Genomic DNA, 23,524 nt, shown 5'->3' with positions numbered 1-23,524 from the left:
GAAAAAAGAGCACTCCTTTTTCTTAGTCAACAGATTTGAACAAACTTACCCAAAAAAAAAATCAGATTTGAACAAACAGGAGGAATGTGCAGCTTGTTTTGGCCATCCATTTCCAAATCTATTTTTTAGTGGAACACGAAGAGGTGATGATTTTACATAAAATTATGATGATGCTCATAAATTAATATTAATTCTTAAATGTTTTGACGAGATAAACACAGCCTTGGATGCACTTTTTTGTAAATTCAGCAAGTATAGGTTGTACAGCATAGAAATTCGAGGCCCAAATACATGACTGATAATAAACTGACTTAAATTTTAGAAACAATTTTTCCATTTTTATAATGCTTTTTTTTTGTAAATTCAGCAAGTATGGGCTCTACAGCTAGAAATTTGACGCTCCAATAAATGACTGATAATAAACTGACATAAATTTTAGAACCAATTTTTCCATTTCATAATTGAAAATTTAAAACTTATGTGATGTTTCTGCATATTTATTTGGCTACATTTCTTGTAGTGGCTTTCAAAATTATCACAAAGCTAAAATTCCACAATGTGACATCTTGAATTCCATTTCGACAACGTCCAAGTTATCATTCCCAAAAAAAAAAAAAAAAGAAAGAAAAAGAAAGAAAGAAAAAAGCTCAAGCTCTTGAATGACCTAATAAATGAAAAAAATAAAAAAAAAGGGCTTGGGCATTTTTCTTTTTTAGTTTTCAAACCCATCATCTTGTTTCTGCATAACCAACTAGTCAACTGTTCGACACAAGGGCTTTAAAGCATTTGGGGCTACCGGTATTTTTCAGCATGTCTCATTGATAACTTTTAAAGGAATCCTCATCTTTTTTCTTTTGGGTAGTTCAGTCGGGATGGGTCTCCTACCCGTGATAGGAATTGAATTTAAGAAGTCGTGTTGTGGCACATTGACATGCTGACCACTTGGCCTTGAGTCCATTCCTAAAGGGAGCTTGATTATTGGAAGCGTAAATGTCTTTTACCTTAATTAAGTCTTCCTCACACACTTCCCAATCTATTTTATGTAGAATTTCCCCAGCCCGACAAGTGTCTCTTGGGGCTTTTGAAGGTCCTATGAAGCGCTTTTAGTGGGGAGGATTTAGATGAGAACATGAAGTATCACCTAGTCAAATGGGAGGATATTTGCAGACCAAAGGAATCACATCATGTTAGAAAGTCAAGGGATATGAATCTGCTACTAATTGCCATGTTGTGGTGGATGTCTATCCTAGAGCCATCCTACTTGCGGATTGATGACAAAAGCGTACTTGTACGATAACACGCCGGTACCGCAAAGGTCGATGGGGTGTGGAGAGCATTACACAGATGTTGGCCCATGTTCATTAGCTATAGGAGGATGTTTGTAGGAAATTGCATGTTCATTAGCTATAGGAGGATGCTTGTAGGAAATTGCATGTTCATTAGCTATAGGAGGATGTTTGTAGGAAATTGCAGGACATTTACTGGACTGTCTTCTCAGTTTGATGCACTTCAAGCTATTTGCAATTGTGGCCTTACCAAATTTCTTAGTAGTAGCGTTAGAGGATGGCCCAGAATGGACATATCCGATGACGTTAACCGAGAGACCAGGACAGATATTAAGTATGATTTACTCAAGTTCTATCACTGACTTATTAGCGACGTCTAATAACTGGACCTTGGCAATGGTACCTCAAAAACTTTATGGTTCATATTGTATGGATCTTTACAGGTCTCAAAAAACTTGAGCCTTTCTCTTGACAGTCCTTTGCAATTCTGACTATTGGTTATCTTAAATGTAGACTTATCATGAATAGTTGCATTACTTGTAAGCAGGATACAGAATCAAATCGATCAACTCTTTTTGGATTGCCCTTCTAGTACTTGGTTTGTTGCGTTACGTTTCTTTGACCTACAAGGGGTAATGCCCCATCCGGGGCTCTCTCATCTCTCAGTGCCAATCCCACCACTCCTAAAAATAGGCTCATACTCTGAAGAATGCCAATCCTTCTCTACGCTTCGTGGCCTGTATGGTTACAATGCAATGTGACTTTTTGAGATACCCGAACCGACTCTCACTCTCACGGTATGACTACTATCATCTCTCGGGCAAAGTACAGGAAGGACTTTTCGAATTTGTGGTGGCAGAATTTTAGGTTCAGTTCGAAGAAATATCCCTATCACACTTCTCATGCAAGGGTAGGGCTGCCAAAATAGCCCTACCACACGTCTTAATCAAGAGTAAGCCTCCTAGATGTACCTCTGCCATTTTTTATGACAGTTCAAGAGGCAATCATGGACAGGGAAGGATGGAGGACTTCTCAAGTGCCTTAAGAGGCCACTCTCTTGTGCTCATGCTCATGAGAAGTGTGCAATTGTGCAAAGTTTTAGATGATATCCTGGAGCAACTTGAGATACAAAGTCACTACTAATGCATAAGCGGATACACATGGAGGGGCGAACTTTGACCTGTTTAGTAACTGAGAAAGTTGTTTTTTTCGAGAATTTATGAGAAGCTACAAGTGTGAGAAAAAGGTCGAATTAGAAAATTGTGGCTAGAAGCTAGCCTGTTAAAATCGAAAAACTGCGGTATAGAGCTTGAGCTAAAAAAGATTAAAAAGGGAGAGAGATCGTGAGGGTAGAGAAATAAAAGAGGAATGCAGGGGTCAAACTTTTCTTTTTCGCTCTAGAGCCTCGGCAAAGAAAGATTAAAAAGGGAGACGGCAATTTTCCCCAAACTAAAAGAAAATCGTAGAAATGTGGAGAAATGCATGGTGACCTTGTAGTTTCCATGCGCCTCTATTATGAATCACGGGATAACATGGTCCTTGATAAAACAAATATTTTTCTCTTGTTTTCTCAGTTACCAAATAAGATTTTAGTGTTACAAATAGTTTCTTGAGAAATGTACAAAAAAATACGTGAACCATTTCGCATTTTATATTTTTAATTTAATTTTAAAAATCCCATCAAAATATTTATGAGTTTGAATTCTGAAAAATAATAAAATATTAAATAGTTCATAGGTTGGGTACATTTGATTTTTTTTTGTTTTTTTAGTATGTTTGCGCAAACTTTTGTATATAGGAAAACTTTCTTTGTTTCCCTCATAACATAAAACTTATATACATGTTTTTATCCGACTGTCCATTCTGAATGGACGGCTAAGATTGTTCCAAATCACAATGCCATGTCTCTACATTATGTTATTTTTAATTTTTTCTATAAATTATTTTGACACTAAATTTTGTACGTTCAATCCTCTATTAAACTCGTATTAACGAAAAATAAAAAAAATATTTTTAATAAAATAAAATGACTAAAATACTTTTAAAAGATTCAAGAAGTATTATGGTCATTATATTTTATCAAAAAATTATTTTTAATATTTGTTATATGCATGCTTCAATGAGAAGATGACATGTACCAAATTTCATCGTCGTACAATTTGTATATAAAAAATTAAAAATAAAATATTTTGAGATGTCGAAAAAACCGGTCCAAGACAAATGGATCGGTAATCCAGCTGGGAGAACTGGAAAAAAAATTTAAAATTTTTGAGAAAAACAAATATTGAAAAATAATAAAAAAGTGAAATTAATTGTTGATACTTGGGTTTTTTTTTTTTTTAGGGTAGATCCATTGGGAATAACTTGGGTATCTTTCTTATGCATAAAATACAATTTCAAATGGCTTAATTATAGACATTTCACCCCAAAAAGGAAAATATCTACCATTGGTGTGTGGCCTGCGCTCGACCCCTGCTCTCTCCCCCCTTCCTCGTTATCTTTTCTCCTCACCCTTGTTTTATTTTTACAATTAAAAGATAATCCCTTAATCCTCTCTCTCTCCCTCTCTCTCTCTCTCTCTCACTCACTCTCTCTATCTCTCTCTCTCTATCTCTCTCTCTCTGTCTCTCTTCTGTCTCACTCTCAGTTTCATTTATTTATGTAACCTGGGTATTTCATTGTGCTGAACTCCTGGAAATTCCCACTTTATCGGTTTCTAGTGAAAAAAAGCAAAAAAGAAAAAAAGTGGTACTGATTCTGTAAATTCAACGTTTTATAAAGGTTTTAATCCAGTCAATGACTGCTCCAATGGTGGGTCTGATCATTTCATATTTATTTGTTCTTTTATAAATTCTTTGAAGCATTTGCTGACTTTATTCAGATTCTGTTGAATTATCTGATTGTTTTTTTGTTGAAACGATAAGAACTCTACTGAATCTTTGGCGGAAAGCATTCTTATTAATTTTGTTATTTTTTCTCTGTTCGGCTTCAGCTATATTATGTTACGGATTGTAAGGTATGTCGAATTCTTGGATAAGGTATGGCCTCGACATTCTCCATGTCAGGTGAGCAATACAAAACCAGAGCATTCTATTATCCAGTATTTGGAAACTATTTTCTCCCTCTTTTGTTCATTTTCTTTTTGGGTCTTCTTTATTAGTTTTAAGTTTTCTTCGGTTCTTCTTTATTAGTTTTAAGTTTTCTTGGGTTCTTCTCTCCAGCCTCAAATTTGCTGCTGTCATGAGTTTGGTTTATTAATTGGGTGAATTCTTGCTCAAATGTAGTCCCTGTGGAATGTGTGAATCTGTGCAAACTCGTACGAGCTGATGGGAATGGGAGATTTGAGTGCAGTGTGTTGTCTTGTTCATGGAAAGCTACAAGGGTTTTGAGTGGGTTTTTTGCTAGTACAACCCAACCTCAATGCTCATTGCATGATCGGCATAGGGCAAGAAGGAAAGCAATGCAACATGCAAGACCAGTAAGCTCGTATCCTTTTGCCGTTCTCATGAATTGCCTCATGAATTGCCGTTCTCATGAATGGATTGTGTTTTTAAGTAATTTCTTATGCAACTTTATTTTTCGAAAAATTATTCAGGCGAATGTGTTTTGTAATAATAATTATTTATGTTTTTCAATTAAGCACATATGAAGTTGTTATTTTAATTTTTTTAATCATTTTGCGACAAAAAAAAAGTGCTGCTTTTGAATAATTGATCATAGTTTTTGGCGAAGATACTGATAGGGTCTGATGCCGTTGATAGATTGCTGCCTCTGGCTTTTTGCATTATGACTGCCATTTCTATGTATTTGATTGCTTAAATGAAGTTGGATACAGTCTACTGGGATTGGTCAGAATTTTGGGAATCTATATTGAATATGTTGTTGGGGATCATAAATGGTTCAATTGACTGGGAGATTGTCTGTGATTGTTGTTGGGGAATACAATGGATGATAAAACAAGGAGATTAGGGAAATAAATGGATGATAAACAAGGAGATGCTCTCGCGGCAGCTGAAATATGAGAAATCCATACTGTACTTGTGCTGTGCGGCAAGAATTTGGGTTTTGACCAATATGCTGATGACATTGAGAGTCGAAACTTTTTTGTTGTCTTAAGTTACTGTTACTATACAGTGCTCGTTCAGTTTTCTCGCTTCTTTGATTCGAAGAATTTTTTCCTGTTCAACATTGAAAAGGATTTTCAAGTGAACTTGCCCTTCAAGCCTTGTATCATTTGCTGTTCCTTCGGTATATCATCAGGATTTGCATGTTCTGCAATACGCTATACGTGTAAAATAATTTTTGCTGAAATAGCATTTTACGTCCTCTATCATTTGTACCACCTCTGTTTTTTCATACTTTCATGGGATGCTTCAATTAATGGTGATGCCTCTATAAGCACCTCATATGTTTCTGATTATCCCTCTATTGATTCTGTTACCAGTCTTTCTTTGGAGTGTACTATCATTTATTTGTCTATTTCTTGTGTTTCCTATCCTCGAATTGTTTTTGACTCAAATTCATGGTTTTGTTTGGTACAGATCTTAAGTCTACGTTGCTTGGGTACTTTTATTGGTATGAGCTAATGTATTGTAAGAAAAGGTCTAGCCTAGCTTAGGCACTGACTTGGTAAAAAATATCGCTGATAATATGCATTCTGGGTTTTGCTCATGATAATATGTACAATCGCTAGAAACTATGGTACAATCTCAATAATTTGAATTTTACATGGGCTTTCAAGGCCTTCGTTCTCATTGCGGATGTGGTCGATAATCATGGAAATAATATTTGGAATGCAATTTGATGCAAGTATTTGACTTTCAAATATGGAAATCAAACAATTACTAAAATTTTGATAGGTATTGATAATTTGCATTTAAGCCATCCTTACTTTCTTATCTTGAAAAGGATTGATGGCTTAAACAAAAGAGATATAAATAACATGAACTTTAAATCTAAGATTAAAATCTTCCATTTTTGATAAGTGTTGATGACTTTACTAAAAAGAGATACACATCTTAAGCCCTTGTAATGCGGACCTGGCTTCAGCCTCATTCAAGCCACATGCTTGGATGGGGCCAGAGAATTGTTGAGATTGCACCCGCCTCCTAATTTCTCTGTAGACCACCTATCACTGCAGGCCCCCTGGATTTCCATGAGAACTGCCATAAAAGTTAATCTTCATTGTAACTTCAGGAGGATGGATCTACTTGTCCGAGTTGCTTGGTCTTGGCTTATATGCCCAAGAGTTCAATTTGTTTCGAGGTCCACCACTGAATATCCCTGAAACCCCTCCTTGATACGCTCCACGCCCTTGAGATCACTGTGATGCAAACTTTCTCTTTTGTCCTTTCAATTCTTCTTCTTTCACTGTCTGCCTTCCCCACTTCCCTCTCCCCCCCTTCCCCCCCCAACGGGTGGTTTAAGATGGAATTACCTGTAGTATATTAATGAATAAAGATATACAGATTTATGAGTACAAAGATGACCAAAATACAATGGTCTATAAGAAACATAAGGTGTTCATAGTCAAAATTTGTGGTGGGTTTTGGACCAGAGATGCAACGGGACCTGCCTCCCCTTTTTGGCAAGGAAAACCGATATATCATCTTCCTCACGCAATTTATGGGACGTGTAAAGAGCTATAGAGCTCTAAGATTTCCCAACCACTGAACCGTTTAGTAAAAGCTAGTCAATTGGTTCCTTGCTAACCTCGCACATTAAACAATGTTTAGGGATCTCTAAAACTCTCGTTTGGAGCTAGTCAACGATGTGGATCTTTTTGTTAACCACTGACAAATTGGAAACTTGAACCTTTGGGGGTGCAGGGGTTATGTGGGCTTTTTTGAAAATCACCAGGGTTGAGCCATTTTGTCAGAGCTCATCATAGATGGATGCTACATTGAAGAGCCCCGAAGTAGTTGGAAGCCACACCAATCTGTCCCTACCATGGCCAGGAATAAACTGGGTGTTAAGGGAGGTTAGTAAAACAATGTTACATGGTAGCTGGCACACGTATAGGTGTCTACAAATGTCAAAGGTGTCTTGTACTTTGTTCTGAAAAGCCGATACGGTTAGACATATCCATATGATTCTTTTATAAATAAACCTTTATGTTTTTTTTGTTTATATAACATAATTTTTCTTTTGTACACATAAGAAGTGGATATGGAGGTCATAGAGTAGATGACGATATTCCAAATTGAGTAGAGTTCAAACCTCGAAAGAGCCCCTTCGTAGTTATTAACTATTCTTTATATAGCCAGGTGTCCTCATGTGACGACGCATCACAAAGTGTTGACATTGGGCACCAACCAAAAGGAGTATCACGGCAACTCTAAAGCAAACCCTCGAGCTTAGGGATTTCAACGTCGGTAAAGTCTTTACTAAATCTTGGAGCCCATACCATAAAACCACCTAAGGGTTCTTAAGCATTGAAATGCAACATCTTTGATCGACTGCCACCATGACAAGACTTGATAACTAGAGATCCAAGCTGGTCGCTCCCCGCCAATGGTCCTTTCGCGATCGGATTTAATTCCCAAATTTTGCCTAGAAACAGATATGACTGGAAAGAGGGGGTAGGTTGAGAGAAGGGCTTTCCATGTCCTGGTATCCTTGCATTACTGAGCCCTTAGGCAACCAGCCTAATTGAGGCCGTGTTGATGTAGGATCACCTGCCTCCATTGGTGACTCTTCTGGGTGGCAAAGTGCCACAACCCTTTTCCCCATCGAAAACTATTCGTGTCCTCGGTATTGCTGTGACACTTCACCTTTGATTGGTGCTGTTTGTAGCCACTTGCCACATGTCAACACCTCGACATATGTTGACATTTGTGGACTTCTAGCTATATAAACAACAATAAAAAATTGTGGAGGGGTTGCAGGGTTTAAACTCATGTCATTGGGAATAACATTGTCTACCCTACCTCCTTCTGATCCACTTCTTATGTGGTATGGTTAGGGAGATTATTGTATATGTAAACTAAAAAACATGATATTCTATTGATAAGTAATAATGGTACGAACATGTCTGGATGTATCAACTTTTTAGACTAAAGTACAAGACGCTTTTGACATTTATATACATGGAGGCTCGTGTCAATATCCATGTTACACTAATATTCCTTGGGGGCTTGATGTTTAGACCCCTAGACCTCAAGGGCTTGTCCATTTCCCTAGGTGGGATTTATGCTCACCACTTTCCCCCAACCAAAGAAAATTTCTTTTTAAGCACTGCAGCCTGTTGACTATTGACATTGTCATCCTAAAGAGAGATAGCTGGCAGATTAATATTCGAGAGGGTTGCTTTAATTCGGTGTTACTTCCCCTAGGATAGGACGTGGCTTTTCCAAGAGGCAGTCTTTGTTTGAATCTTTCCAACAGTCTGCCACGTTGATGTTTCCTCGGTTTACCAAGCAAAAAGGAAGGCAATGGTACTTTCTGAGCAAGGTGTTAACACTATATCCCGACCTCTTTACCAAATTAGATGCTATAGCTCCATTAACCCCAATGCCCAATAGTTTAGTCTTTGCCATCCTGTGGAAATTCAAAACGTCGTAGGAACAACCAAAGGTTGTGCACCTGCTGGGGATGGATATCACAAAACACATGTGCCACCGGCATATTGTAAGTGTGAAACGCAGAGACCCCTTTTTGATGTCTTGAATCCTTGAATCCTTGAGCAAAATTTTGGTGTACATGTTCAAGATGGATCTGCTGAAGACCTCAGTTATTATGGCAAACAGAAAGGGGATAAGGGGTCATATTGATGGAGACCCCTTGAGTCAGGGGCAAAAGGCCTTGGGGCTCCCATTAACCAAGATTGAGAAGTACACAGATGAGATGCAACCTGAGATCTAGTCCCTCCACTTTTGCCAAAAGTCTGTTAAATCTAGGACTTGGTCTAAGATACTCCAATCAACATGCTTGTAGTCTTTCTCCCAGACTAATTTAAATACCAGACCGGAGACCTTTACTGATTCCTAGAATGAATTCATTCATGTGTAATTAGTGCGCCATCGAGAATTTGTGCTCCTTAAAGAAAACACCTTGATTAGGAGAGATGGCACTATTTGGCACCTCCGTGAACGTGGTAGCAAACGCTTTAAACACGATATTTAATACACTATTAAGCAGGTTAATAGGTATGAAATCTTTCACTCTACTGCTTCTTTTATCTTTGGCAACAGTAATACGCAAGTGAAGTTCACTCCACAGTTCATGACCCCCTTATGGTAGAATTCTGAGAAAAAAGGCAACACAGTTGGGGATAAATATATCACAGAATTTATTTAAATAGGCCACCCGGAGCAAATCAGGGCCAGGGGTCTTATCCTGTTCAGATTCAACAATTACCTCACTAGTTTCTGTTAGCCACATCAAAGAGGCTGCCTGCTTTCTGGTCAATGTCCTAAATTTGATATTTCTGAGTCTAGGACTGGTATGATTTTGGGCGGATAACAATTTCTGGAAGAACTGCATGGTGATTCTGATAACTTGTATTGGTTCAATGAACATACAGTCTCCACCAATAATTTTGAATTGAATTTGATCTCCTATGATAGTTGGCTATCTTATGGAAGAACGTCGTGTTTCAATGCCCCTCTTTCAACTATTCGACCCTTGAGTGCTGTAACCAGTAGAACTCTTTTTGCATAAGGATCTTATAAACTTGACCTTAGCCACCATTCTTCTTGTCCTTTCTCCTGGAGTAAGATCTTTCGCTTCCTCATTCGGGTCCAAATTATGAAATTTGCAAAGAAGGTCCTCCTCTACATGATTATGAAAACTGATGGTAAATCCACTGTGAAGCTTGGATTTTAACAGTTTTAGCTTTTTCACGAGTCTGAAAACTCCCCGGCCCTGGGGTACAAGTAGACGCAGCTCTGCCTCCTCAAGCCACATTTGCTCAAATCACAAGGGTCTGTGTGCTGGCCCTAGGGGCAGACTCAGTTTCTAAAGAGATAAGGCTATAATTTAAGATGGTCTTGTGCAGAGGTCTAGGGCACCATCAAAAAGGTATTCCCACTCTAGGGGGATGAGAAATCTACCAAGTTTTGTGAGGTGGGGCTTGGAGCATGATTAGACCTGGTTAACGATTGTCTCGGAAGCATCTAGTGACATTAAAGTCACCTCCTATGCACTATGAAGCAGGATGCAAGGAAGACACTATGTCTGGATCTAGGTAAAAATCATCTCTGACCGATAGTTGAGGCAATAGATTTTGGCGCATTTCCATTCCAAGTCGTCTAATAGGTGGGGAAAGCCAACATGTAGCAGAAAAGACCCCCAGTGGGTCAGTACCTTTGCAAAGGTGGTTGGGTCTCAGATGACCGAGATACCACCTGAGGTCCACTGGGCCGGCAAGACTCCCCACTAGCAGAGCCTTCTGCCCTAGACACAGTGGGTCAATGACAAGCTTAGAGGTTTAGCTTTGTTTCTATAATACACAAAACATCTGGACTATAAATTTGACAGACAAAGAACCACCATTTTCTTATTTGGGTCACCATGACCCCTGACATTCCAGACCAGAACACTTATGTTGTGGGAGGGTGGGGGGCTATGTGATAGCTTTGGGGGTTTATCTAGGATAGAAGACCCGAGATAGAAGAGGTAGTGGGGAGGGGAAGGCTGAGAGGAGCTCTCATGCTTATTGTAAGACATCGCAAGAGATATTTATGAGCTCTCCGCAACTCTTCTTCTAACTGCCATTCTTCTAAATAGCTCCCTAATATCACTTTCAGGCCATCAAACTCAAATCCCATAGCTTGCAGAAGCTTATCTATGTCACTCTTGGCTCAATCAATTCGCTTTATCGCCTCGGAGTCCACTAAGTAGATGGATCCCATTTCTGAATATGGGAAATTTAAGGCAGCTTTATAGAAACTGGTTGTGTGGTTTTGTACTTCATAATGGTCCTTCTACATTAGCTTTATGTAATGTGAACTTAGAGTGCTGCTCATTGAGAGGGGCAAATATACCTCCCCGACCAACTTGATGAGCCCCATAAGATTTGTGTGCCTATTTACGAAATCACATTCTGCATAGGAACTTCAAGTAATTTCTACGAAATCTTTTTCATCCATGTTGGCAAAAAACTATGCCTGAGGTTATCTCTCTTGAGAACTTCATGTGGGTGCTTGTTCCATGAATAGGACAAGTGCTTTGGGCGAATTTAATTGGAAGGTCAAGTTCTTGGTTGACACTACAAAGGCAAGGCTTTGTAGGAATATTGTGGAAACCATGAATAGACCTTTGTGGTGGTTTCCCAAGTTGCTTCAACAAGGTGCATTTTATCTGTAACTGCCATAAAAGCATGTTACAATGGAATGATGGATATAGATAGCACTTCTCGTCATGGATGTCTCCTGAATTAGTGCTGTTAGGACTCATCCACACTTCCACCTGTCCTTCATTAATCCAACTGAGAAGCCGCTTCCTTGACATTTCCATCTTTAAAGGCTAACTATGGAATACATAAGATATGGGAGCTCAATTTGCTAAGTTTAGTTAGGTAGTGGAATTTTTGATGTTGGACAGCCATCTTGTATTCACTGGGCTGTGATTTCTATTCTCATTGAATATATGGATGATGCAGTGTTTTTTATTTAGTGTGAATCTATTAGTAAACTGTTATTCACTGGCTTGAACATTGGCCTTATTAAATAGGCCATGCCATAGCTATGCACTCTTTTTTGTTAGATCAATGTGCCATCCACCTAGCATCTAACCCTGTCTCAGCTACAGCCTCTTCTAATATTAAACTAAATTATGCATTTAATTTTTTCGCTCTTTTGTGAATGTAGCCTGGTTGGACTTGTGATGGCCCTTGTTTGGGTGGTGAAGAGAACTTGGGAGTTGTTCATTCGGCCTACATTGAAGAGTTTCTTAAATCAAGTGTACAATCAAGTGTCAATAAAAGATGGAAACTGAACTGTGTGGCTTCTATTTCTTCAGAATCTTGCGATGCTAGTTCTCCAGATTCATTGTGGGAGGTATGATCCGTTTTCAACCAAACTTCATCTTCTCCTTGTTTTAACTTCTGTCTGTAACATAGGATGTTTTTAAACTTATTTACATGTTGCAGTTGTTACTTTAATGCTCTTAATACTTTCAGCTTCCTTGCCTGAAGCATATTATTTTTATTACTAAATATGGATGCTTAAGCTTATGTGACCCCCGGCAAACTGAGCTTTCTATTTGTGATATTTGATGAATTCATGTTGACTATCGATTCTAAGTAGTATCTTCCTTAACTTAATGGAACATCTTCTAGCTTTGTTTAATAATTTTGCAGTCATAAAGAGCAGGGTGTTCCTCACTAAGCAGGCCAATCCCCCTGGCACCATCCAGGCTGATGCACCCATCCATCTGTTACATCAAGCTGTGGCAATTAAAGTTAAAAAATAACTTTTACCAGACTGAATTACTTTGGGACTTCTCGCATTTCATGGAGGTTATAAGTCCATTTGTGATTTTTTATTACAGTTGAAACGCCCACTAGGCCCTAAGGATGATTTTCCGTTTAGGCAGGCATATACTTTTTAGTTATTCCAAATTATGCTAACGCGTCGTTAATTGCGCAAAACTTATTGAGTTGGCTGAAACTTATCATTTCAATAAACACACCATATGCAAGACTAAGGTGTTCATGTCTGTTCATTATACTTCTTTATTTATGGATTTAACTTCTTATATGCATGAATCCCTTATGATTATGACTATTCTATTCAAATGAATATGCTATTTTCTGAGGCATTGTTGTTTACGAATTCATGTATGTCTGGGATTCACTTTGCTTGTAATATCAGGATTTGAAACCAACTATTTCATATCTTCCTCCAGCTGAGTTGGCATTGGTCTATAGTGCTCTGAAGGTATGATGTCTTCAGGATTGTGTGGTGCTTGGCTTAGGCATGTTTTCTTTTCAAGAGTGTTCATTTATTTAATTCCTTAAAGTTTTGGCTATAAATTTGCTTATGGAATGACAAATGACTAAGGTCAATGTACTCATGGAAGCTTCACTTCTGAATTTGCATTTTGGGTATATGTAGCTGGCTTTTGAAGCTCATAATGGACAGAAAAGGCGGAGTGGAGAGCCCTTTATCATTCATCCAGTTGAAGTTGCTCGGATTCTTGGAGAACTTGTATGTGGTGATGTTCCAGGAAACATGATTTTTATTTTGAAATAGCAAACCAAAGAATGAAGGCCCTCTGGGTTGATTGGTCTTGTCCTTTTGCTTGTTGGCATAATACTTGCTAACTCCGATTATTATTTTTTCCTGGGGCTAGGAATTGGATTGGGAGTCTATCGTGGCAGGTTTGTTACACGACACTGTTGAAGATACAAATGTTGTTACATTTGAAAGAATTGAAGAGGAATTTGGCTTTACTGTACGTCATATTGTGGAAGGAGAGACAAAGGTATACTTGTACATAAATTTAATGGATTAAAATGAAATAACTTTTCTTTCTTGATAATTATGTGGAGAACCATTTGATCTGACCTAGATACACAATGCCCTGTTGATATTCTGTAGGTATCCAAGCTGGGTAAATTACAGTGTACAAAGACAAAAAGGTCTGTGCAAGATGTTAAGGCTGAGGATCTGAGACAAATGTTTTTAGCTATGACAGAAGAGGTAATATTGTTTTTTCACTTGAATGAACAGTTACTAGCCAAGCATACACATGCATGCGCACACTCATTTTTTTGCATATTTGTTGCCTGCTCATTGTCTAGGTACGTGTATTTCTTACGAGGAATGAGATTTGTATTCCTCGTAATGAGATTTCTTACGAGGAATGAGATTTGTTGCCTGTTCATTGTCTAGGTACGTGTTATTATCGTCAAATTGGCTGACAGGTTACACAATATGCGTACCCTTTCTCACATGCCTCTGCATAAACAGGTACAGTTGATTTTATAGCATGTTTTATCCTTTCATACTGTGGCCATTTTACTATAACAATGAAAGGTGATACCATTTTACAATTCGGCCTTTTCGTTTATTTCACATTGCAGTACAGCATTGCATCGGAGACACTGCAGGTCTTTGCACCCCTTGCAAAGCTACTAGGCATGTATCAGATCAAGGTATAAAAATAATTGTTTATTTCATTGAAGCATATGATCTTATCAATCTTCAAGATAAATTTTGTGATGTCCATGGAGTATATGTTAATGCGTACATACATGTTTTCATGATTTATGGGATGTGCTTTCTATGACATTTAATTTTGTGAATACACTGTCATGTGTGCAAAGAGTGGCATGTTTCCTTGAAATCCATAATTTTTAGATATTCAGAGCCCTCATGAAATATCCAGAGAAAAAGAAAATAACCATTTAAGAATGCCAAAAATGACCATAGAGCAAATGACCATTTAAGGGGCAAAAATGTTGCAAGTTCGTATTAGCTACTGAAGTGTTTTTTTTGAGCTCTTAATTCCCTACCTGACCATGCTTAACTCCCATTCCACAGATAAGAATAACAACCAACAACCTTACTGAGTTTTTTCTCCATTTACAATTTATAATGCTATAATTATCTATTAAATAGACGAGATGTCAAAGGAAATAACTTATATTTAATTTTAAGTATTTCTTAGATGCCATGGTTCCGATGGTGGCAAAACTATCTACGATATGCGACAAGGTATTTCACATTCTTATTTTAAAATATTGGTCAATAAAGTTATTTATCATATATTGTATAAGTCATGCAGCTTTTCTGCTAAATTCGAGATGTTAAAAATCTAGAGATTAAGAGCTTGTGTGCTGGCATTGCTGTTTTAAAATAACTTTTGCTCTCTACCCTTTAGATGCTATGCATTTTGTTGCACTAATGTCATATGCATATATTCCCTTTTTGGCAGTCAGAACTAGAGAATCTGTCATTTATGTATACAAACCCACTTGAATATGCTAAGCTAGGGAGACGTGTTCAGGAGCTTTATACAGAGCATGAAAAAGAAGTGGAAGAGGTAATGCTTGTCTTGTCAATCTCATATTACATGATTTTGATTTCTTGGTTTTGTAGGTTCCGTCAATAATTTATCTTAAACTCTTTCAGGCAAAGAAAATTTTAGTGAAAAAGATGGAAGAAGACAAGTTTTTGGACCTTATGACTGTGAAAGCAGAAGTGCGATCAGTTTGTAAAGAACCATACAGGTTAGCACAACAAATGTTACTTTCTTTTTTTGACATGCATTTTAATAGATATGCCTTGTAATCCAAGTAGCTTACCTGCAGATCTTAACAAGAAATAAGAAGCGCACAAAGATCATGCCTCTGTCCTTTATTATTTAATCTGCTGGTTGTTTTATGGCTTAGTGCATGTCCTCGATGATGGTGCATATATGACAAGTTACACCATAAATAAGAGTTATTAGGACCAGACTGGACCAGCTGGTCAGTCTGGTCAAACTGCTGACCAGGCCCTTTGACAGTCCTGTATAGTCTCAAAACTAGTGTAGGTCCAGAACTGGTAGAAATAGGTGTTTGACCAGTCCAACCAGTCAGGGCACCTGGTGTTTCCAATTGAGTCAACACGTTATCTTACACCAATATTTTTAGAGCCAACACGTCATCTTGAATATTTTTTAGAACCATTTTTTGGTGATTTTTCTGCTTCTTTCTATTGTTGGCTCATGTTTCCTTGAAATCTTTTCTTTGCCAAAGACCATTTCTGAAATCAAATCCAACCCTCAATTATAGGAATTCTAGGATTCTTGCCAGTCCTTTGAGATTTATTTCCATTTGTGTTGGGATTTTTATAGATCCTCTCTCTCTCTCTCTCTCTCTCTCTCTCTCATGCATGGTTCCAATTGCCAGCAATGATCTCCTACCTGTAGGTTTTCTCTTTTTACTATATTTCTCCTCAAAGATCTTACAAATAAAAAATTACTAGTTTTATATTTTGGATTTCTCAGTGAATATCAGTGTTACATTGACATTTATTGTGGGGCATGGCATCGCATGTCGACACAAGCCACCGCTTGAACCCGTTTTGACATGGGGGGATACGGTAGTGATATAACAAGTCAGCTGTTGCTCACGGTGGGCTTGAACGATTTCTTGTGTAGGGAGCAGCAACCGCCACTTTATTTTACATGTAATAAAAGATAAATTATATTGTGTATGTGTGTGTATCAAAAGCTCTATTATTTTATTTAAAATAGTACTTACACCGATGTGTCTTGCCTCGCTAGCTTTTTATGCTGGAAAACTAGAAACTTCAGACACATGCTGGATGCAATGCTAGTGTCAGTATGCACGTAACTTTGGGAATCACGTTTAATTCTTTTAACATTTAATGTATAATTTGGCATTTTTGAATCATTTATTTTATGGTTAGACCCTATGAATTGTCACTTGGACTGATTTGGAATGAATTGGCCTATTCATAAGTTTATTCTCCACTCTAGTGTTCATAAATAAACTATAAATATACAATTTTCCATAATGTACACTCTTTTACTGATCGATCTGTGTCCTTTACTGATCTGTGTATAGTATGATATGCACTAATGATATGCATTATTTTTTATCTTCATATGTGTATAACATTGTGTTATTGCAGTATCTATAAGGCTGTTCTAAAATCAAAAGGATCAATAAACGAGGTCAACCAAATTGCACAGGTTTGGTTTTTCTTTAATTCTTTCTCTGTTTTCATTCATTTTATCATCTGTTTTTTCAAATTGATCAGATTTTACAATCATCATCATCATCATCTAAGCTTTATCCCAACCATTTGGGGTTAGCTGCATGAACCATGTTCCGCCATTCCGCACTCTATCAAGGGTCATACCCTCATCCATACCATAAGTCATCATATCCCTTCGCACTACTTCCATCCATATCCTTTTGACTCTTTCTCTTTTCCTTTTAGAGCCTTCCACTTGAACCAAATCATCCCTCCAAAGTGGTGCTATTCTAAGTCCACGCTGCTCATGGTTGGACCACCTAAGTCTACTTTCCCTTATCTTATCGCCCATTGGAGCTACCCCTAAGTTCATTTGGATGCAATCATTTCGAATTCAGCCATTTCTTATCTTGCCACTCATCCATCTCAACATCCTTATCTTTGCCACACTCATTCTATGGATATATTGTTTCTTGACCACCCAATATTCCTTCCCATAAAGCATGACTAGTCTTATAGTCGTCTTATAGAACTTCCCCTTTAGTTTCATGCATATGTGACGATCACATAAGACTCCAAAAATACATCTTTACTTATCCTCCTAGCTCTTATTCTATGCGTGACATCTTCCTCAATCACTCCATTCTCATAGATTGTAGACCCATGATATAAAAAATAATCTCTTTTAGGTACTTCTTGGCTATCAATTTCAACTAATTCTTGTTTATGTTTCTATTATTACTAAACTTGCATTCCATATATTCTTAGTCTGGCTAATTTTAAACCTTTAGATTCTAGATCATCCCTTCAAAGTTCTTTTGTGTTGATGCCTTCTTTAGCTTCATCAATCAAAGTTGTCATCCACATAAGACATACACCATGGTACCTCTTCCTATAGATGCCCGGTTAACTTTTCCTGTAATTAGTGCTCCCTCGTATATATCCGTTACCGTGTCAATATATTCTCTAGAAACTCATTTCTTTTCCATCACCCACCAAATTAACTCTCTAGCTACCTTATGGTATGCTTTCTCTAATCTAATAAAGACCATGTGGAGGTCTTTTCTCTTTTCCCTACACTTCTCAATCAATTTCCTAAGTTAATTTCTCAATTAGTGGATCGGATTTTAGTATGCAGAAGTTAATTTTGGGATTAGCACAATGGAAGTTGGCAGCTAAATAGTCTTTATGAATGTGTTTTCCAGCTCCGTATCATTGTAAAACCAAAGCCATGTCTTGGTATTGGGCCATTATGCAGTGCACAGCAGGTGGGTCCTTTTGTCTTGTTATGGTTCATGGGCTGTGTTATTTGTTCAGTTACTTCATAATATTCTGATATTCAGTGCTTTCTTTTCTACTGAATTATTTTTTGATTAGTTATTTGTATTTGCTCATATTTGATTACGCTATGCAGATATGTTATCATGTTCTTGGGATTGTCCATGGAATTTGGACCCCCATACCGCGGGCTGTGAGTATTGCTCACTTAGCATTACTTTCAAATTTGTCTTCCACACCTCGGTTACCCAAAAGAGTTGATTGGCACTGTAACAGATGAAAGATTATATTGCAACCCCAAAACCTAATGGCTACCAAAGTCTCCACACCATCGTGATCCCATTTCTGTATGAGAGCATGTTTCGATTAGAGGTGCAGGTGGGTTTTATTTTCTTTATTTATTTATTATTGATCCTGTACATGTCTTAATGGAATGATGTTGTACAGGGCGATGAGCTTTTTTCCTGACTTCTACCATCATAATTCATGTCTCCTAGATAATTCTTGTTTAATGTACTGCATTGGTTCGCAGGTTCTCCCCTTCTGTTTTCACAACAAATCTTGTATTGAGCTATGAAATTGCAATCACTATTATATAGTCAAACCCTTGATATGACCACTAGAGTCTATAAGTAATTATGAATACTAATCCATATGTACCCTTATTAGGAAACAATAGTGACAAAGATGTGCATGTCTATTGTTATCTTTGCACTTCACACTGAGATTTCTAGATCTTTTCTTTTCATCTGGTCATCAGGATGACCGCATTCATGATCTATTAGATAATTTTAGAAAGCCAATATCTGAGTTTGTCGATGTTTAAATATAACCAAGTACATTTGAATTATGGGTTGATCTGTAGATTTACAATTAAAAATACATTGAGTGTCCATTTTCTATCCATCAAATTGTGTTGGAATTCAAAAGGTTATGCAATAAAAATGAATGCCTATCGTATCTGGAGGATGCCTCTCTTCTTTACCAACATTGGGAGAAACTAAGAAATTCCAGAAAATTGAAGTAAAACACTTTGTAACAGATGCATGTTGCACTTAAGTTCTATGGATATGATTAAACCAGTTGATTCTTGAGTCCAGACTTTCTCTCGCTCTCTCTTTTTTTTGGGGGGGGAGGGGGGGTGGTTTGAGGGTTTGAAATTGGAATTCAGTGTTGCAATTGTCAATACATTAACTGACCAAGCCCAAGCCTGAATCCTTCAGACTTCAATCTTTGCCATTGATTATGCTGATTTTACATAGTTGCTAGATTACAGTCTTCATAGAATTTCTTCATTCTGTTTGAATTTTTTGCAGATAAGAACAGAAGATATGGATCTCATAGCTGAAAGAGGAATTGCTGCTCATTACAGTGGGAAGAGTTTGTTCCCTGGTTTAGTCGGAAATGGGAAGCCTACTGGGAGAAACTCTAGAGGAAAGGCTGTCTGCTTCAACAACGCTGATATTGCTCTAAGGGTATACATTGATGATTTTATTTTTTGGATGGTTGTTTGTACCATTAAATAGTGGCACAGTCCACTGTACTTGAGCTATCTTCTTTTTTCTGCAGATTAGTTGGCTCAATGCTATTAGAGAATGGCAAGAAGAATTTGTTGGGAACATGAGTTCTAGGGAATTTGTGGACACCGTAACTCGAGATTTGTTAGGCAGTCGGGTATTTGTATTTACCCCAAAAGGAGAGGTGAGATCTTGATACTGCTTTACTTAATTATTTTGGGAAAATATACTATAATCCTATGGTTGCATCACCCTGTAATGAAATAGGCTGCAAGGGAAAGAGCTGGACCCACAATTTGGTTCGTTCCCTTTGGTTTAACTATCCATTGCTGTCCACAATTTCATTGGGCGATGAGACCTTCTTTGTGTAGTCTGTTGGATTATCATATACTTTTCCAAATGTTACATGGCATGGTGCAAATAAATTTAAGACGCATTATATCTGTTTCTTCCTATATGCAGATAAAAAACCTACCCAAGGGGGCTACTGCGATTGATTATGCTTATCTAATACACACGGAAATTGGAAACAAAATGGTTGCTGCCAAGGTTTGTGTCTTCTTGTTACTTTTCTATTGACAGCATTACAGTTTATGAAGTCAAAAAGGACTGATCTCCTTTTTCCATTTTTAGGTCAACGGGAATCTTGTCTCTCCCACTCATGTGCTTGCAAATGCTGAAGTTGTGGAGATAATCACCTACAATGTTCGTATCTTTATGATTGTTATCATATTTTATTTCGTTCTCTCCCCTTTTCAGGCTAATTCTTTTTTATTTTGTTTTATTTTTTTTATTTCCATGAAATCTGATTCTTTCATCGATAACACATATAATCCTCTGATTTGACATATCTGTGATTCACGAATCTTAAGTGGATGTGATTTGTGAACACAATCCCTATTTTGGAACACCAGTTTTGTATTATTGATTCAGTCTCATATTTCATGGTTCACTAGTCATGAACTTTCTCATCTTTCTAAGTTGCCAAAGTTTTTCTCTTCAGGCACTAGCCAGCAAATCGGCTTTTCAACGGCATCAGCAGTGGCTGCCACATGCTAGGACCCGTAGTGCTCGACACAAGATTATGAAAGTAACCATGCTATGAATTTACTACTGCGAATCATATGTTCTCTTGCTTTATTTTTCTAACTGAACAAGAATTCACTACTTTATCCAGTTCTTGAGGGAGCAAGCTGCCCTATCTGCCACCGAAATAACAGCTGACACTGTGAATAGCTTTGTTGCCGACATTGAAACTGAGGTTGAATCAAGAAATGAAATTCCAGATTCATTTGGAGAAAGGAAAACATTGTGGAGGACTTTGATGACTGTCACTGAATTTACTGGCACAAAGCATAGTCATGATGATGCACTTCCTCTACAACAAAGATTTGGGGGTATACCAAAAATTAATGGAAACCACAACAAAGGGATGCAACAAGTGAGTTTGAAGGTCAATGGGGAGACAGTGATTCATGGGGTAGACTTGTTTATGCAGAGTAGCATACACGAGGAAATGTTGCCTGGTCTGGAGTCATGGCGGGCTGGTAAAGTGGCATTTTGGCATGACCTTGAAGGTCATTCAGTTGAGTGGTTTTGTGTTGTCTCAATTGATCGTAGAGGTAAATGAGTTATTCCCTTTTTGTGCTTTTCTTGTCATAGCTACTTTCTCCTTAAGCTGGTGTTCAGTAAGCAAATTTGTATACAGTTTTGAATCTTCTTTATTTCATTTTTTGTGCTACTCTCTCTCTCTCACTCATATTCTGTTGATGAGTCTGGTTGATCTAACAGCATATTGGAGCTTGCTTTTGTTTCATGTATATAGATAAATGAGATCCATGTCCTGTGTAAATATAGGTCACCATGCTAGACTTAGCGCTGCTAAAATTTAGTTTGGGATTTCTGTAATTTAATGGACTGAATGCAGGAATGATGGCAGAGGTTACATCTGCATTAACAGCTGCTGGAATTATGATATGTTCTTCAGTGGTTAGTAGTCTCATGACTCTTATTTGGATTTGATTCTTTTGTTTCTAACCATACTGACAATTAATGAATGTTTTGGTAACAGTCTGAGATGGACCGGAGAAGGGGCATGGGTGTCATGCTATTTCACATTGACGGGAGCTTTGAAAGTTTGGTATGATTACGTTGTGTTTTATAATCCTTTTTCTCAGTCCTTTTTCTCTGATATTTTCTTTTTAAGTATATGCCAGTGGTGCATGGCATGCAGTACACTGCAGGGAAATCCTGCATCCATTCTTGATGACAGACAGTTGACGTTCACTGCACCTGGGAGATGTGGGAATGGACGGTGAACGTTCCCATGCCGTACTGTAAACCTTGCGCCATCGTTGTATGGTAAAATTTTGGTTTCCTTAGATGCATTGGGCTGACTTTTGAGGGTGCTTTTGCGTTTCAGTCTAGTGTATGTTCGAGCATTGATCTGATTCATGGCGTTCTTGGATGGTCAATGGGTTGTAGCTGGCACTGGTCTCAAGAAGCAAGCCATGGTCTCTATGAGTGCTGATATTGTGACCTCTTTCTCTGTTATTATTAATCTCTCTCTCTCTCTCTCTAGTCTCCCTCTGAGCATAGTAAATTGAGATGCTCTCTCATTGTTTTTGCAGTCTTCGTGCTCTCTTTCATAGTTTTTACAGTCTCTCTCTCTCTCTCTCATAGCATAGCGAAAGGTGTAAGGGTAGGCAATTTTGTTGGAGAAGACCAGATATGCATGGTGGATTTATCTGAACATGAGTCTTTGTGATTCCTTATTTGTTGCGACATCACAATAAAAACATCAGCTGCTGGAGCGGTTTTTGTGGGGGGTTGTACATAAAAGAGTATTAATAATAGCATTACATCTGAACTTTTTACTTTGTTGAAAATATTGCTACAAGGCCTCTTCTATTTTCGTTGTTATTTTTATTTTGGGGGTCGCTTTTATCTGTTTCACGTTCTAGGCGTTTCACTGTTTATGAGAGAGAGGCCCACTGCAAGCAATGTTTAGAAAACCGGAGATGGACTTCGGCCCGCCATTGTCCCGATCCCGAGTTAGAGACCGACATAGCCAAATTGGACGCCCTGATTTGTTTTTGTCTTTAGAAAAATGTACATGGGAATTTTGACTAAGGTCAAACTGGCTCGGTTTCTAGGGTTAGTCATCTGGGTCTGGCACCCTGAGTCACTGGTGCAAGTCCAAGCTTGAGTCATGGAATTTTGAAACACTGGCCGAATGCTATACGTGTGCACAAGAGATAGAGAGAGGCACATCCATGGTCATGCACATGCACTCACTGTTGATCAGATTTGTTGGCCGTCAGTCCAAGAGGATCTAAGTTTTAGGGTTCTACAACCAAACTGAAATGTAGCCAAGCTAAGCTGAGACCAGTTGCTTCAGGTTGATTTGGGTGTCGTCAGCCTTTTTGGCTGAAGAAAGGGTGTTACGGTTGGTGCTGGCAATGGGCTGGGTGGCCCGGCCCTAAAAAAGCAGTGTCTGGGCCACAATTGTGGCTCAAGGACCAGTGCCAGCCCGGTTTGGCCTTATTTGGTCCAGCTTTTTTTTTTTTTTTACTTGTTTATGTTTTATTTTTTCTTCATTTGTTTTTGGACCGGCCCTAATAGCTCCAGGCTTGGGCCGGCTCTATGGGAACAACAGCCGGGCTAGGGCCTGTTGCCACCGGTTATGGTCTCTTCAACGTAATCAAGGTAGAGTAAATTCGATGATTTGTATATACTAAAATTCAAGCATGAACGGAAGGGGAGAGTGCTGCCCTAAAGGATAACA

General features: G+C 38.1%; 1 protein-coding gene across 3 annotated transcripts; it reads left to right on the top strand.

Annotated features, from left to right (window-relative positions):
- The first annotated feature begins 3,649 nt into the window (after positions 1 to 3,649).
- On the top strand, positions 3,650 to 22,625 carry RSH1 (RELA/SPOT homolog 1). 3 transcript variants are annotated; one of them, XM_006841436.4, is made up of 25 exons: positions 3,650 to 4,097; positions 4,279 to 4,351; positions 4,571 to 4,764; positions 12,098 to 12,286; positions 13,103 to 13,168; positions 13,346 to 13,438; positions 13,584 to 13,715; positions 13,832 to 13,933; positions 14,126 to 14,203; positions 14,317 to 14,388; positions 15,171 to 15,278; positions 15,368 to 15,465; positions 16,877 to 16,937; positions 18,148 to 18,210; positions 18,357 to 18,413; positions 18,497 to 18,598; positions 19,537 to 19,695; positions 19,790 to 19,921; positions 20,200 to 20,286; positions 20,371 to 20,442; positions 20,741 to 20,827; positions 20,915 to 21,359; positions 21,665 to 21,726; positions 21,809 to 21,877; positions 22,160 to 22,625. In XM_006841436.4, the coding sequence occupies exons 2-25, from the start codon at positions 4,327 to 4,329 to the stop codon at positions 22,265 to 22,267; spliced, it is 2,661 nt and encodes an 886-aa protein (XP_006841499.2). In that variant the 5' UTR covers positions 3,650 to 4,097; positions 4,279 to 4,326; the 3' UTR covers positions 22,268 to 22,625. The 3 variants fall into 3 exon arrangements, with proteins under 3 accessions (XP_006841499.2, XP_020521102.1, XP_020521101.1); XM_020665443.2 differs by having other exon boundaries at positions 21,971 to 22,625; XM_020665442.2 differs by having other exon boundaries at positions 3,653 to 3,736.
- The last annotated feature ends 899 nt before the right edge of the window (positions 22,626 to 23,524 follow it).

The sequence above is a fragment of the Amborella trichopoda genome, chromosome 2 (genome assembly GCF_054954075.1).
Source record: "Amborella trichopoda isolate Santa Cruz 75 chromosome 2, AtrichopodaSantaCruz75HAP2 v2.0, whole genome shotgun sequence".
In the NCBI taxonomy this organism is placed as follows: domain Eukaryota; kingdom Viridiplantae; phylum Streptophyta; class Magnoliopsida; order Amborellales; family Amborellaceae; genus Amborella; species Amborella trichopoda.
The sequence above is the reverse complement of the archived record's forward strand: the minus strand, read 5'-3'. Positions and strand labels throughout refer to the sequence as shown.